Source organism: Odocoileus virginianus, chromosome 15, assembly GCF_023699985.2.
Source record: "Odocoileus virginianus isolate 20LAN1187 ecotype Illinois chromosome 15, Ovbor_1.2, whole genome shotgun sequence".
Taxonomy (NCBI): domain Eukaryota; kingdom Metazoa; phylum Chordata; class Mammalia; order Artiodactyla; family Cervidae; genus Odocoileus; species Odocoileus virginianus.
The window spans coordinates 7,219,153-7,236,319 of record NC_069688.1 but is presented as its reverse complement, the minus strand read 5'-3'; the positions used below and the strand labels follow the sequence as shown (position 1 = coordinate 7,236,319).

Below are 17,167 nucleotides of genomic sequence, written 5' to 3'. Positions count from 1 at the left end.
ATCAGACAGAGACACTCTGCTCCTTCTGTTTGGAGCCTTCCCTGGGGCTCTTGGGGAGTTGCAACAATCCTTGAAACTTAGTTCCTGGAACTGGCTGGCTTCCCAGGAGTCACCTGCTCAGGTCTCAGCTCCAGACCTGCCCTGAAAAGGAACCTGCTGGTTCGGACCCCACGGGCAGCATGCTTAGCTCATCAAATTAGGGTTTATGAAACAGCAAGACCCCCCTAATTGGGAGTGGGGGCTTGGCATCCTTCCCTTGTGCAGAGGGCAGGGCCTCACCCTAAACAGGTGGGCTGATCCTAACCAAGGTACAGTCATTCAAAGGGCCAGTTGGTCAGTGCTGTCCGGGGTCATAGCAGGAACTTCTTCCTGGAAGCCACCTCCTGGCTGGGCATGGATGCTGCAGTCAGCCCATCAGTCTGTGCTCCTCGCCTTACATTTCTGCGTATCGTAGGTGAGGATGGGAGGAAGCTGAGTCAGGGGAGTTAGGTCATTTGCCCAAGACTGCTGCCTGCGCACTGTTTCCACCACACGTGGGATACAGACCGGACAGTGAAAACGGACAGGGGCCCAGGAAGAAGGACGTGGAGTTTTCATGTAAAAATGGGATTTGGTACTTGGCCTTGAAGGAAGAGGTCCTCAGGGTTTAGGCAGGAAAAGCAGAGGCAGGGTTTGGAACTGAACATGCCTTTGCGTTACCTGTCAGAAGATTTTATCGTTTAGCCAATGCTTTGACTTCAGTCGTGTCCCCTTTTCTCTAATCTGGAATAACACAGGCCGTTCGCTCTCTGCTCCACCTGTGCGCCCGGAAGGCCTCATCAACCGGTTTGCCATTGCTTCCTCTTACTTCTGGACTTGGCCCGAGACTCCAGGAAACCAACAGCAGTTGTGGGGAAACCGCACCCAAGGGCCTCCTGGTCCTCATCGCTGGAGGGCCCACCAGAGCGCCTGCCCCAGAAACACGGCACCACGCCGGGCACACAACTCACCAGCAGCAGAAGCCAGTCTCCCGAAACAGTCTCGTACTCCCTGAAGGTGGTCAGGACGGCCAGGATCAAGCACCCCAGGACAATCAGGAACCTAGAGGGGAAGGAAGAAAGAAACTAAGGAAGTGCCTTGTTCTGGATTGTGCCGAGGCTAGGCAGAAGAGTAACAGCCAGGATGAAGCTACAGTATCCATCAGACATAGGAGTGGGCTTTATACGTTATCCCATTTAACTTCATAACACAGCTGTGAGGCAGCTAGGCAGTAGTTGTAGTTAAGGAAATCAGGTTTGAGAGAGCAACATGCATAACTTTACCAGCTAGTTAGTGGAAACAGTGAGAATTTGAGCATCTGGTCCCAGCCCTAGAGGACTGCAGATTGCCTGACAAACCAAATTTACTGCAAGCTTTGGTCAATCAACTGGAATATGTTAATAATGGGTGCTGCACATACAGGACTATGACCTTCAAACATATGAAAATATTCTTAGAATAAAAATAAATTCATCTGAAGATTGTTAAATTCAATGAAAGTCTCTGTTACCATTATCTTCATATTATTATTATTATTATTATTGTTTACAGTCAGTAGTTACTAAAGGAAATCATCTCTTTCAATTGGGGGATCTTCAGAATCGTTTCTGAAATTACCAAGTGTGTTTCATGCTAGAAAGAATCCAAGCCACCATGATGCAGAAGCCACTCATTGAAAAGTCATTGAGAGCTCATCTGGTTCATGCCCCTGCCTCAGGCAGAAGCTAACTGCAAACAATCCTCTGAGATGATTGTATTTATAAACTCCCTGTGTGTGAGTGAGTGAGGGTGGTGGAGAGACAGTGTGTGTGTGTGCACACGCGCGCTTCATCATTTCAGCAAAGAAAACAGGTTCCCCCTCCCTCTTGGTGGGGAGTCTTTGGTTCAACGGTCAGCATCAGGTTCTCTGGGTGTCTAAGTGAAAGTGTTAGCTGCTCCATCGTGACCCTGCTTTTTGTGACCCCATGGACTGTAGCCCGCCAGGTTTCTCTGTCCATGGAATTCTCCAGGCATGAATACTGGAGTGGGTAACCATTCCCTTCTCCAGGGGATCTTCCTGACCCAGGGATGGAACATAGGTCTCCAGCACTGCAGGCAGATTCTTTACCATCTGAGCCACTGGGAAACCCTGGTGTCTAAGAGCGAAACTAAAAGACAGTGTCCATGCGGGAGTCTTGGTACCACATACTCCAAGTTCTCCTGCTCTACATAATCCGGTGCTGTGTCCTTCTAGGCTCCCATCCATGCTTTTTCGGTTTGTTTATGTAAGTGGGTACCCACTCGTGGATTCATTCATTCATCCATCCATTGAATATTTATTTATATGGTAGGCACTGGGGGAGGCAGAGCTGGAATTCAATGATGAACAAACTGGATCTGTCCTAAGCTGACGGTCCTGACAAACAAAAAACCAACTCATGGTGTGATGGTAAGGACAATGATGTAAGGAGGTTTGGAGATGTCTGCTCCTGGAGCTGGCTTGGACCAGAGTCCTGGTCCCACCCCGTGGTGATCCTGATTGCATTTTCTGATCAATAGTCCTGGTGACCTGCAGATCTGACTCTGTCTCCAACCGTGTCTAGGAACCCAAATAAGATTTTCAACTCCCTCCTGTTTGGCCATTTTATTTTAAATTCATGACACATGCAGAACCTGCTTACTCTTCATCTGAGTCTCTGGTGATGATGATGATGATGATGATGGTAACAATCTCAACACCCAACACCACTCTTTAGTGAGCAGTTGCCACCTGCCACCTTACACCTATCAGCTCATTTATCCTCACAATTTTCTCCCAAGGTAGATATGATCATTCCCGTTTTAGCGATAAAGAAATTCATCAGATAGAATCATTACCAGCAGGATAACTGTGTCATCAGTAAAAAGACTACAGAGATCTTCCCAACCCGGGGATCGAACGTGCGTCTTCTGCACCTTCTGCACTGCAGGAGCGTTTTATACAAACATGAATGAAAAACCTAGCCCTCATCTTCAAGGACTTCCTAGTCCAGTGGGGGAAACAGGACAAATAACCATATGGGAGTCTGGCTGAGGTTATCATCTGAGTGTCCACCACAGGCTTTGGGAAAACAACACAGGAAGCATCCCAGAGGCTGTGGTCAGTGGGCTGGAAGGCTATCTGAGTCTTAGCTAGCATGGACCATATGTCCCAGTTTCTCCAGGACATCCCCCATTTTATGTGTGTTGACCTGGAGCACGGACCCCTAGGCATCGTGAACAACATGAGCATGTGCAGAGAGTTCAAGAGCTCAAGCATAGTAAACCCCATCCAATCTTCTCCTTCAGCAAGGGGTGCGAGCCTTTTATGATCTGACCTTCCTCATCCCCTCTTGCTTCCCCACCCCCTACACCAGCTGTACTGAATCACGGCGTTTCCTCAAGCCCTCTTTTCAATGCTCCTCTTCCCTGACCACTCCCCCCGCGTGCCCCTTCACCTCCTGCTAACACCTTGACACACACCCTGCCTCTAGAGCCTCCCAGCTACTGCATGCCCAATTCCTCATGTGATCCCTCCCTTGGGATCACAGAACACCCAGAGGAATCTCTGTTCCAGTACTGATTGTGGCCCATGATCATTTTGTAATCACTGCTTGCACCGTGTCATAAATACAGTGCACCACCTTAACACCCAGCATGAGAACTCGTCCCAAGGCAGGCACTGCCTGTGTCTAATGAAATATCTTACAAATCCAGTTGAGTTGGAAGCTGCAACCCTCAAGGCATGAGACTGCTAAACTTCCCAGCAATAGAAAGCAGCCAGAAGTTGGAGATGGGGGTGGGTCTGGAGGGCTGAGAATGACAAAGAGGGGGAGAAATGGCCACATGCTGAGGGGTTGTTAAGAACAAGCCTGGTTAAAATGATAAGTTTGTGGCCCTGCATCTCCACCAATGGGACAGGGAAGCCAAGCTAGAGGAGAATCAATGCAGGGGGCAGGTGACAGGGTGGAAACGTGCCATTCAAGGCTTCAGGAGTATGTATGCAGAAGCCGACAAGCCAGCAGAGATAAATCATGCTGTGGACCTACTGTTTGAGGTCCAAGTGGGAATATTCAGCAAGCTGATCGAAATTCAAGCCTAAAGCTTAGAAGAGAGGTCGGAGCTAGGTACTTAAGCCCCTTTCAGCTCTAATTGTGATTTCAGAGCCAGGTGAGGGGACAACTCAACCTTAACCAGTCACCAATGCGCAGTTTCAGCCCGGTTCCCATTCGCAGGGGGGTTGTGCAGAACCAAGATTTAGCCAGAAGGGGGCAGCAAACACTCGTCAGAACTTGGTATTTTTTTTCGTCTCCAGGAATTAAAAAGTACCGGCAACCTGGGGAATTTACTTGCTGAGATTTGAAAACAATCATTAATTTATAAAGCGGAAAGCATCAAGGGAGCCCTCCTTCACCTGAGAAGGGGAGCACTCTTTGGTCTCCTGCGCATTTCACTTTACGCTGAAGATAGGAACTTGATTTCAGACTCACGATGGAATTAATCAGTCTCACAGATGGAAGGCAGAGAGGTGTGGCTAGACGGGGTCTTCCCTTCTCTTCCTGTTTGTCTCTCCTCTCTCTCCATGCCTCACCGATTTTTTTTTAAGTATTTCAAAATTAATTTATTCATTCAACAAGTATTCTTAACATATACTCCACACAGGGCACATATTGCTATGTACCTGTGACTAACACAGACAAATCATAACACAGAGTAGAACAGTCAGAATCATCATATAAATATATGTAGAGGTTGTGTGTGCAGTTGGGGGAGGGGCTGCAGTTGCAGAGCATCTGAAGGAAACATCCTAGGACCATTTTATCTGTTATTCTAATGCCAGTGGCTCAGCATACCAAACTCCCTTCCAGCCATCTCAGGAGACCAATTATTCTTTTACTTCCTCTGTCATGTGAGTTTCTTCTCTGTATCAGTGACATCAGTTTGCTGACAAAGGTCCACAAAGTCAAAGCTATGATTTTTCCAGTAGTCATATACAGATGTGAGAGTTGGACCATAAAGAAGGCTGAGTGCTGAGAATTGATGCTCTTGAACTGTGGTGCTAAAGACTCTTGAGAGTCCCTTGGACAGCAATCAAACCAGTCAAGTCAATCAATCCTAAAGGAAATCATTCCTGAATATTCACTAGAAGGACTGATGCTGAAGCTGAAGCTCCAATACTTTGGTCACCTGATGCGAAGAGCTGACTCATTGGAAAAGACCCTGATGCCAGGAAAGATTGAAGGCAGGAGGAGAAGGGGGCGACAGAGGATGAGATGGTTGGATGGCATCACCGACTTGAAGGACATGAGTTTGAGTAAGCTCTGGGAGTTGGTGATGGAAAGGGAAGCCTGGCTTGCTGCGGTCCGTGGGGTTGCAAAGAGCTGGACACAACTGAGCGACTGAACGGAACTGAACTGGACTGCAAGGAGAACAAACCAGTCCATCCTAAAGGCAATCAACCCTGAATATTCACTGGAAGGACTGATGCTGAAGCTGAAGCTCCAATACTTTGACCACCTGATGTGAAGAACCTACTCATTGGAAAAGACCCTGATGCTGGGAAAGATTGAAGGCAGGAGGAGAAGGGGGTGACAGAGGATGAGATGATTGGATGGCATCACCAACACAATGGACATGAGTTTGAGCAAGCTCTGAGAGATAGTGAAGGACAGGGAGGCCTGGTGTGATGCAGTCCATGGGGTCGCAAAGAGCTGGACATGACTGAGTGACTGAGTAACATCCTTCACCCCACTTTTCTCTCTCTTCACCTCCCTGAACTCTCTCCCTCTGCCCCCCTTCTCTGCCCCTCACCCAGCACTTCGCCCTCCTCCCTGGGACTTGCTGGAGGCTTGGGGAGAGTCGACAGCTGCCCTTCTGTCTGCAGGGTCCCGACCGTCTTTCCAAATAAAACCAGTTGAGGTCAAGGGTCTTGACATACCCTCAAACCAGACACCATCTCCTACCCGCCTCTTCCCACCCGAGCCTGGCCTCCCTTCAAAGGAACAAAGCCGGACCCACAGGAAATCACGACACGTCTCCCCTCAAGGGCTTCATTCAAGGGGAACCCAAGAGAGTGGAGACTCTAGGCTTTCCCTGGTAAGTTTTTGGCATATGATTTTCTCTTGTCCTCTGGAGAGCACCAGTGCCAGGTGGGGACACTTGTCACCGTTATATCCGTGCCCCCATTTTACAGATGAGGACCACCGCCTTCAGGCTCAGGCAGTGGGGTCACCACAGGAGGAGGGGGCAGAGATGCTGGGACCGGACCCTGTTCTGAGAATGACCTGCAGTGAGGTTCTGCAGGGAACGGGGCCAGGGCAGGGCCAGCTGGAGAGCCGGGGTGGGGTGGGGTTGGGGGGCATGCTGAGAGTTCAGCCTCCCTCTCATCTCCAGCTTGGGGGAGAAAAGCTTGGTTCCATCTCTAGGCAGTTCCCCGGGACACCTGATGGCCCCTGCTCCCCGTAAGCATATTTCAAGAGCCAGGAAGCTCACCAAGGTCCTAGGTTGAGGGAGGAAAGCATGGGCTCTTCTTTCAGTCCCCATCTGTCTGCCATTAAACGCACATGCTTGTAATCAGGCTCCATAGGATCTGATTCTTGGCTCACCACCTAGAAATCAGATGACCCAGGACAGGTTTATTTTTCTGAACCGCAGTTTCTCACTTAAAACACACAAGTGACAAATCGAGGGATTTTCTTTATCTTATTCCTTATCCCAGTCTTTGTCGCTTAGAGATTGCACAGGGTAGCAAAAACTCTCGTAACTAAAAACCACCTCTCTAAGGAAGTCTCCATGCAAACATCCTTGACGGTTTAACAGCAGCCTGTATCCTGCACGTCATGGCTGTGCAGTTCAGCCTCTCCGACAGGGACAGCATCCAACGGTCCAATATGGACCATTTGCAAAGAGAAAAGGCAAAGCTTACAAAGGATGCAGGATTTCATGAGGTTGATGGATATGATGATGAAGAGCTGTTCTGAATACAGCAAAACCATTAACAAGCAACAATCTTCCTGGAACAATTAAGGACAAATCAAAAGATATTTCAAAGGGTGAAAAATACCATACAATCCTTCCCCCCAAATGTTGAGAGAATAATGTGAAGTCATGTTGTATGATCATCAAGTTTTGGCAAAGAAAATATAACCTCGAATTAACACTCAGTTGAGTCTTTGTGCATTGTATAAATTAGAGCATAGCTGCAATTATAACTTAAATTTTGTGACTTGTGAGATGCAATAAACACATTTTTGCATTTTAATTATATTTTTGTGATCACGTACAATGAGAAATTTTCTTCACTGTTTAGCATGAAGTTTGGTACCCATTTTCAGCAGATACCCTTTAAGTAGATATTCACTGATTACTATTAACTGTGGAATTAGGGACCCTCTAAACCTACCTCATGGGATGGTCATGTAAATAAAAAGAGAACTATGTACATAAACCGCTATGAAACCGGGCAAATGGCAGGCATTCAGATGCAAGCTTTTTACCTCTTTCCCTCTAGTCTTATGTTCATAGAGTCAAAAAAATGGTTTACTGGAATATACAAAAAATAATTTTGTGTTTAAAAACCTTCCTTGTCCTTGAAATTAAGTAAGAATATCATAATCACAAAGAACCACAGAAATTGATATCTATATCTTGATCTATCTATATCCGGTCCCTATCAACCTCTGGATAAGTCTCTAACTCATTGGAAAAGACCCTGATGCTGGGAAAGATTGAAGGCAGGAGAAGGGGACGACAGAAGATGAGATGGTTGGATGGCATCACCGACTCAATGGACATGAGTTTGAGTAAACTCCGGGAGTTGGTGATGGACAGGGAGGCCTGGCATGCTGCAGTCCATGGGGTCACAAAGAGTCAGACATGACTGAGTGTCTAAACTGAACTGATCAACCTCTGGATCCACAGATGTGTAACGTAGATGCAGATTTTGACCATTCAAACTAGGGGTTAGTAAACTGTGGCCCTTGGGCCAAATCTAGGCAGCTACTATTTTTATAAATAACTTTTTATACCAAAGCCACATTTCTTTGTTTATATATGGTCTGTGGCTGCTTTTGTGAGGCAATAGGAGAGCTGAGTAACTACAGCAGAATCTATCTGACCCAAAGGCCTAAAATATTTACTATTTAGCTTTTAAGGAAAAAGTTTCCCAACTTTTGATTTAAACTAAGAACCCAGGGCAATGGAACTCAATTGGTACCACCTGAAGATATCTGACGTGTCTAATGCAGTGCAGAAAAAAATATTTAAAACTTAAAAAGAAGGGACTTCATCTCATTGCTGTTGAGATAGATGTCACAATATTTAATAAAGGAATAAAATAGGGTTATAGCCAGATTTGTGGAAGAAAATAAATAAAAGTTTAGGGAAAAGAAGACAAATTATGATTTAAAAAATAAGTACCGGACTTACAGCTTACATTCCATTAGTTTCTGGTGGTGAATCTGTCTCTGGAAACATCTGTTTAAGTTTCTTGGTATGTTACCAGGCATTTCTTCTTATGTGTCTTGTCTGCCCATTAATGCCTTTTTTAAGACTATGGTTTTATTTCCTTTTGGCTGTGGGTCCTCTTTGCTTTGCGGCCTTCTCTCTGGTTGCAGTGAGCGGAGGCTCCCCTGCAGCTGCGGTGTGCGGGCTTCCCATTGCCGAGGCGTCTCTTGCCGCAGCGCGCGGGCTCTAGGGTGCATGGGCTCCAGTAGCTGTGGCTCACAGGCTTAGTTGCTCTGAGGAATGTGGAATCGTCCCTGACCAGGGACTGAACCCATGTCTCCTGCACTGGCAGGTGGATTCTTTACCACTGGGCCAGTGCAAAGCCCTTGGCGTGATATTACAGGGTTCAGAAAAACAAAGGCATAATTAAAAACTGATAAACCTCAACAAAAAGTCCAGTCAACTTTGTGAACAAAATCTTCCTTGTTTCACACTCAGGGTGGTATTTTTAAGGTCTAAATCCATCCTTCCATAGACCCCTGCTTGGCCACTGAAATGATGCTAAACCTTAAGAGGATGCTTGATTTATCAAACCCCTGCAGCGCACCTACTATGCTGTGAGACTGTGATGTATGAGAAATATGTATGTGGTCATATCCCAGTTTCTGGTATTGAGTTCATAAAACCCTTGAAATTTCCTTAGTGGGGAGCACGATCAGGATGTCTTTTGCGACCTTAGTGAGATGACTGTTGGGAAGCACCTCAGGATGGGAGCTGTTGCCAGGAGAAGAAATCAAGTGACTAGAGGGTGGGAACTTCCAGTCCCAATTACCCAACTTCTGGGGAGGGCAGAGGGCCTGGAGCTTGAGTTCCATCACCAATGGCCACTGATTTAATCAGCTCATGTCTATGTAGTGAAGACTCCATGAAAACGCAAAAGCACTGGGTTGAAAGAGCTTCAGGTTTGGAACACGTAGAGATGTGGAGAGAGTCGTGTTCCTGGAGATCCATGGAAGCTCCACGACCTTACCAGGTGCATGTATGTATGTTATTTTATATATATATATATATAATAACACTGAGTGTTATTCACTCAGTCGAGTCTGCCGCTTTGCAATCCCATGGTCAGTAGCCCACCCAGCTCCTCTGTCCATGGAATTCTCCAGGCAAGAATACTGGAGTGGGTTGCGTTCCCTCCTTCAGGAGATCTTCCCTACCCAGGGATCCAACCTGGGTCTTCCACATCGCAGACATGTTCTTTATCATTGGAGCCACCAGGGAAGCCCTTACCCCACACATCGCCCTCGGCATCTCCTCCCTGGGCTGTGCCTGACTTAAGTCCTTTTATAATAAACAGATGATCTTAAAATAAGTCAAATGCTTCTCTGAGTTCTGTGAGTCACTCCAGTCAGTGAATCAAACCCAAGGAGCAGGTTGTGAGAATCTCCAGTCTACAGCCCATCAGCCAGAAGCACAGGTGGCGACCAAACTTGCCACTGGCATCTGAAGTGGGGCTGAGGGGTGGGAGCAGTCTTGTCGGGATGAGCCCCTAACTTGTGAACTCTGATTTCTCTCCAGGTAGACAGTGTCAGAACTGAGTTAAATTATAGGACATTCAGTTGATGTCAGAGAATTGTTTGCTGTGGGGAAACTGTCCTCCCCTGCCAAGTTGGACTTGGGCGGGTGGGGTGGTGCAGAACTCTTACACGAACATTTTGAAAGCACCTACTGTCTACAATGAGTTTCCCAGGTAGTTCAATGGCAAAGAATCCACCTGCCACTGCAAGAGACTCAGGTCCCATCCCTGGATCAGCAAGATCCCCTGGAGAAGGAAATGGCAACCTGCTCCAGTATTCTTGCCTGGGAAATCCCATGGACAGAGCCGGGTGGGCTATAGTCCACGGGGCTGCAAAGAGTCAGACACGACTTAGTGACTAAACAACAACTGTGTACAAAGCGCTGATCTACAGGTGGTGTGCAGCAGCGTGAAGAGTGCATTTCAGAATCAAACACGGCACTTCACCCCCGGCCGCTCCTCTTCATGTGTTCATGACCCAGGCTGTGCTGGGCTTAGTCGCTCAGTTCAGTTCAGTTGCTCAGTCATGTCTGACTCTTTGAGACTTCATGGACCGCAGCACGCTAGGCCTCCCTGTCCATCACCAACTCCCAGAGCTTACTCTAAGTCATGCCCATCGAGTCGGTGATGCCATCCAGCCATCTCACCCTCTGTCGTCCCCTGCTTAGTCACTCAGTCATGTCCAGCTCTTTGCGACCCCATGGACAGTAGCCTGCCTGGCTCTTCTGTCCATGGGGATTCTCCAGGCGAGAATTCTGGAGTGGGTTGCCATGCCCTCCTCATGACCCAGGCAGGGCTGTTTAATTTCTCTTAATTTCCATTCTTGTGCATCAGTAACAGCAAACTCCACCTTTTGAGGCTGTGGCAGAGAGTCCACGTGGTTCACGGCAATGTTGCCGAGACTGCAGGAACCAGACACAGCATCTGCTTCCAGGAAGGCCAGAGCAGGAGCTGTGTAGAATCGCCGTGTTGGTAGTTGTCACGAGGTGGAGGGCGAGATCTCTCTTATCCAGAGGGATGGGAAGGGCCAGCAGAAGCCCTCAGCTGTCCATCCCTACGCCTTGGTGGAGGGGCCCCGTGGTACATGAGGGTAGAAGGCGAGAAGGTGATGGAACAAGTGGCAAACAGGCTCCACAGTTTTCCTTCACCACCCCCACCTTCCAGGAGGAGAGGGGCATGTCTTCAAAGGCTCACAGGAGATGGATGCATTTTCTGTCGAGACCCTCCTCACCTCTCTTTGGTCTGGGCATAAGGAATCCTGGTGAGGACTTGGTTAGGGCTTGAATCCCAGAGCCTTGCAGCTAAGCCCGTGCTCTGGGGCAGTCCTTTCCTTCCCCTCCAAGTCACCCCTGTTCCCGTGGTCTTCCAGCCTCCACCGCTGCCCTGTCAACCTTTCCCTCTGCATTTCTCACTGCAGGTCCAACACATTCCATCTCCTCCCTGATTCTTGGTCACTGCGTGTGCCTACCATCAGACACCTTCACCTGTGCATCTCCAGTCTTCCTGGCTTAAAAGACCCATTTCATAGAAGACATTCTAAAGCACATAATGGAAACCAAAATAAAAGAATCACTGTATTCACTTCTAAGCCTAATAAATCAGCTGTTTTCATTTTCTCCTGTTCCTTTTGCAGCCCAAGGACATAGGCATACACAATTTTCAATATTTGCTTTGTCTCAACAGTATAGTCTACATTTTTATCTTATTAATGCATAAATATTCTTCCACTTGGGTACAAAATATTCAAACAATCATGTTCAATGGAAGAGGCACTTTCTATGACATCAGTGCACTGAAATATATACAACCATTCTCTTATTGCTGGATATTCAGATTTAGGTTGCTACCAATTCTGTGTTGTTACAAGTCGTATGATGGTATATATTTTTACACATAAAGCTTTCACTTCTTTAGAATCAATTCCTCATAATAATCTCTAGACTATCTGGGCTTCAAATATCTGAACTGATTCTTGATATATTCTGCTGGACTACTTTTCTGAAAGGTCGCACACTTTGTCCCCAGGAACATATAAGCATCCATTGTTACCTAACTTTGCCAGCATTGGCTATTTATTACAGTTTGTTGGTTGACCTGCTAATTTAATAGGTATAAAATGGCACCTGAAATTTGTATTTGAAAAGGGGATAAAGGCTTGTACAGGTGGCACTAGTGGTCAAGAACTCAGGTACCAAACCCAAGACTTCAGGGACTCAGGTTTGATCCCTGGGTTGGGAAGATCCCCTAGAGAAGAAAATGGCAACCCACTCCAGTATTCTTGCCTGGAGAATCCCACGGACCAAGGAGTGGTGGGCTATGGTCCAGTGTCACAAAGAGTTGGGCACGACTGAAGAGACTTGCATGCAGCACCTGAGGATTAAGTTACTTCTTATGGGACCTCCAGCTGGAGGTTCTAGGAGAAAAGGGAGCAAGTCTTCCCAGCAGCTGTGAAATCATCCCAAGGAGGCATTCACTCTCCCCACCTACAAAGGCTTTCCTGGTGGTTCAGCTGGTAAAGAATCTGCCTGTGATGTAGGAGACGTGGGTTCAATCCCTGGGTCAGGAAGATCCCCTGGAGAAGAGAATGGCAACCTGCTCAAATGTTCTTATCTGGGAAATTCCATGGACAGAGGAGCCTGGCGAGCTACAGTCTATGGGGTGCAAAAAAGTTGTGTGACTAATGCTTTCACCTTCCTCACCTAGATGGTGGCCAAGCCAACCTTTCAACCGCCTTCAGGCTGAAGATAGTGGGAAGAATGCCAACGTGTCACTAGAATATTACTTACTTTTCTAACCATGCCCTGGAAAACTTTCTCATTGAGAGATAAAAATCGGTCCTCTCAAACCCAAACCAAAAGGTGTAAACAATTTATATTTTCTTATTCCATTAGCACCTTCCTACAAATGGCTCCAGTGTTTCTTTTGAGCACCAAACACTGAGACGCAAAGCAAGATCCGGGCCCCTGCTGTTCCCTCCCCCCTCCAGCATGCCACAAGCCCTGATTATTCTAGACATTTTTTTCCTCTCTCTTTTTGAAAATCTCATTAGAATGGAAACATTTAGTGGCTTCAAGTTTCCAAAAGGAGAGAGATTAAAAAAAAGAGACAGAGAGAGTGCCCATGCTGGCGTTAGCCTGGGGAGACGCATCTGTTTGCCCAGCTGCACATGTAGAAACAACAGCCATCACGGCTGATTGTTTGAGCAATTTCCTTCCTTCCCTGGGCTTCATGTTCATCCTTAAATGCTCCTGGATTTTATATTCACTCACTCGTTCCTTCATCCAATACATGTTTACTGAGCAATTACTCTGTACTGAGTCTCGTGTCAAGGTACAGAGGTGGCCCAAGAGTCAGGTCTGCCCCCCAGATACTTAACGCATCATCAGGAAACCAATTATTCCAGTGGACCATGCTGGGCACTGAGTTGGAGGAGCGCATGCACCACTCTGCAGCAACTGAGGGCAGTCAGTTCAGTCAGTTCAGTTGCTCAGTCGTGTCCGACTCTTTGCAACCCCATGAATCGCAGCACGCCAGGCCTCCCTGTCGATCACCAAATCCTGGAGTTTACTCAAACTCATGTCCATTGAGTCGGTGATGCCATCCAGCCATCCTCTGTCATCCCCTTCTCCTCCTGCCCCCAATCCCTCCCAGCATCAGGGTCTTTTCCAATGAGTCAACTCTTTGCATGAGGTGACCAAAGTATTGGAGTTTCAGCCTCAACGTCAGTCCTTCCAATGAACACCCAGGACTGATCTCCTCTAGGATGGACCGGTTGGATCTCCTTGCAGTCCAAGGGACTCTCAAGAGTCTTCTCCAACACCACAGTTCAAAAGTATCAATTCTTCAGTGCTCAGCTTTCTTCACAGTCCAACTCTCACATCCATACATGACTACTGGAAAAACCATAGCCTTGACCAGATGGACCTTTGTTGGCAAAGTAATGTCTCTGCTTTTTAATATGCTATCTAGATTGGTCATAACTTTCCTTCCAAGGAGTAAGTGTCTTTTAATTTCATGGCTGCAGTCACCATCTGCAGTGATTTTGGAGCCCAAAAAAATAAAGTCTGACACTGCTTCCACTGTTTCCCCATCTATTTCCCATGAAGTGATGGGACCAGATGCCATGATCTTAGTTTTCAGAATGTTGAGCTTTAAGCTAACTTTTTCACTCTCCTCTTTCACTTTCATGGTCAAGGGCCCCCTAATAAGTTTTCAGGGACTTCAGCTTATTAGCTGCAAATTTTACACTCAACAGCATCCTGGGGCTTTGAGACCACCTTCCTCTCACCTATTTCTAAGGTCAGTCATTGAAGGGAAAGATGGAAGACCATTCACTAGCCATGAGAGTTAGGAGTAACCTCAAGCTTGGGCTCACTGTCTCTACTGTGCCAAACTTCTAGAGGTAGCATCAAGCTTTGCAAGTAAAGTCATAACATTTATCTGGGGGGGAAGGCTGAGAAAGGGAGACACACATTGCATGTACTTGGATGTGTAGGAGAAGAAAAACTAAGGTAGGAAATCTCATTTTAAGAACTTTTGCACATTTATTATAAAATCATAGATCATATGACAAACCTAGACAGAGAAATAAAAGACAGAGACAACACTTTGCTGACAAAAGACTGCATAGTCAAAGCTATGGTTTTTCCTGTGGTCATGTATGGATGTGAGAGTTGAACCATAAAGAAGACTGAGCACTTAAGAATTGATACTTTTGTACTGTGGTGCTGAAGAAAACTCTTGAGAGTCCCTTGGACTGCAAGGAGATCCAACCAGTCCATCCTAAAGGAAATCAACCCTGAATATTCACTGGAAGGACTGATGCTGAAGCTGAAGCTCCAACACTTTGGCCACCTGATGTGAAGAACTGACTCATTGGAAATGACCCTGATGCTGGGAAAGATTGAGGGCTGGAGGAGAAGGGGGTGACAGAGGATGTGGTGGTTGGATGGCATCACCAACATGAGGTTGAGCAAATGCTGGAGATCGTGATGGACAGGGAAGTCTGGCATGCTGCAGTCCGTGGGATTGTAAAGAGTTATACATGACTGAGCAACTGAACAACAACAGAAGATCATTTATCCATGCTTGTGTAATTGACCTTAGACCTAAGTACAGGCTTTACATTTGTCTTTGTTCAATGTCATCTTCTGAGACTCAGCCTGTATCTCGAGCTGCTGTGATCATCTTGGAAACTGAGTTCCACTGCTGAAGCATTAACTATTCCTTCCAGCTATTTCTTTATCTGAATGTCTGATAGTCCTACCGTGGCACATGGACCTCACTGATGGAGGAGCCACTCTTCCTTCCACAACTCCCCACCCCGACTCTAGCCCTCTCTGGGGGACAGTAAGGAATTCTGGCTTAGGGTTCCCACTCCCCTGTCCCCAGGAGCCCATCTCCTGGGGACAGCATGCCAATTTCACCTTTTCATCTTTCCGTATCTAAGAACAGCTGCTGCTATCATGCCAACATCAGGACTCAAAGACCTAAACCCACACCTTGGACACTCAGTTCCTGCCAGGCACACGTCATCCCCTCCAACCCTGAGATTCTGGCAAAGCTCGTCCTCAGTGTATCCCTCTCTCATGCACAGGCCGCCGACTCAGAGGATGTGGAGAGAGAGCCGGCATCCTTGGTGGGCTGATCTGAAGGCCAGCCACCTCCTTGGTAGGCCGTTGAGAGTTCTGGTTTCCAAAACCATCCTGGCCACTGTAACGAGGACCCCAGATGCATTTATCAGGGTCCCCGTGACCTCACGGGGCTCTAATGGGGACTGAGTAATCAATGCTCCTGAAGACCGAGCTATGGGATGACATGGGAAACGTGTCATGTGTGTGACATGTCAAATGGGATTCTTTTTTCTCTCTCTCTTTAGAGATGAGGACACCAAGTTATCTCCTTGAAACGAGGACAAGGAAAAAAAAAAACACAGAGAGAGAGAAGGAGAGATATGCAGAATGATTCAGAACCGAGGTACCTTGCTAATGCACTGCAAGACTGTGGAGCTGTTCTCACTAAAGATAAAGCAAGGCGTGGAGGGAAGGGGTGTGGAAAGACCGCACATTGGAGTCAAGAGCCTGGGTTCCGGTCTTGGCTCTACCCCAACCACTTGGGTGACCTGGGGCAAGTCACATTTCCCAAGTGACAACATCCTCCTAGAAACTAGAGAATTTCTGCGGATCCTTTCCTGTCCTAACACTAAGACAGAGACCATCATTTAAGCAATAGATGTGACCCTGAGGGCTTTCCAAGTGGTGCAGAGGTAAAGAATCTGCCGGTGCAGGAGACATAAGAGACCTGGGTTCGATCCCTGGGCTGGGAAGATCCCCTGGAGGAAGGCATGGCAACCCACTCCAGGATTCTTGCCTGGAGAATCCCATGGACAGAGGGGCCTGGAGGGTTACAGTCCATAGGTTTGCAAAGAGTCAGACATGAATAAAGCAACTTACCACACATGTGCTCTTAAAAAGATATGGTAGACTTTTGTGCCACCCAATTGTAAGAGACTTTAAATAAAACAGGTCAGTATCTCTATTTTCCTCTCTCCTCCTTCACTCCCTTATTCCTTCTCATCTTTTCTTCCCTTAGGAGTGGAATTTTTTATTTAAAAACAAGTTTTCAAAATTACAATGAGGTTGTCACTTCACATTGGTCAGAATGGCTGCCCTCAAAATGTCTACAAAGAATAAATGCTGGAGAGGGTGTGGAGAAAACAGAACCTTCCTACACTATTGGTGGGCATTCAAATTGGTGCAATCGTTATGGAGAACAGTGTGGTTGTTCCTTAAAGAATGTAAAATGGAGCTGCCACATGATCCAGCAATCCCACTCCTGGACACATAGCCAGAAAAGACAAAATTCTAATTTGAAAAGACACATGCAACCCAAGTTTCACAGAAGCACTATTTACAATATCCAAGACATGGAAGCAACCTAAGTCCATGAATGATAGACAAAGAAGACATGGTATACACATACAATGGAATATGACTCAGCCATAAAAAGAATGAAATAATGCCACTTGCAGCAATGTGAATGTGCCTAGAGATTATCATACTAAATGAAGTACATCAGACAAAGAAAGACAAATATCATATGTGATGTCACTTATATGTAGAATCTAGAAAA

The 17,167-nt window shown here is 46.8% G+C and overlaps 1 protein-coding gene across 2 annotated transcripts in view; it reads right to left on the bottom strand.

Annotated features, from left to right (window-relative positions):
* The window catches only part of KCNQ3 (potassium voltage-gated channel subfamily Q member 3), a 300,304-nt gene that overhangs the window by 52,564 nt on the left and 230,573 nt on the right, over nt 1–17,167 (bottom strand). For both annotated transcript variants that reach the window (XM_070476996.1, XM_020879812.2), the window contains exon 2: nt 990–1,080. In XM_070476996.1, the coding sequence (XP_070333097.1) occupies nt 990–1,080 (91 nt within the window). The remainder of the gene's footprint in view (nt 1–989; nt 1,081–17,167) is intronic.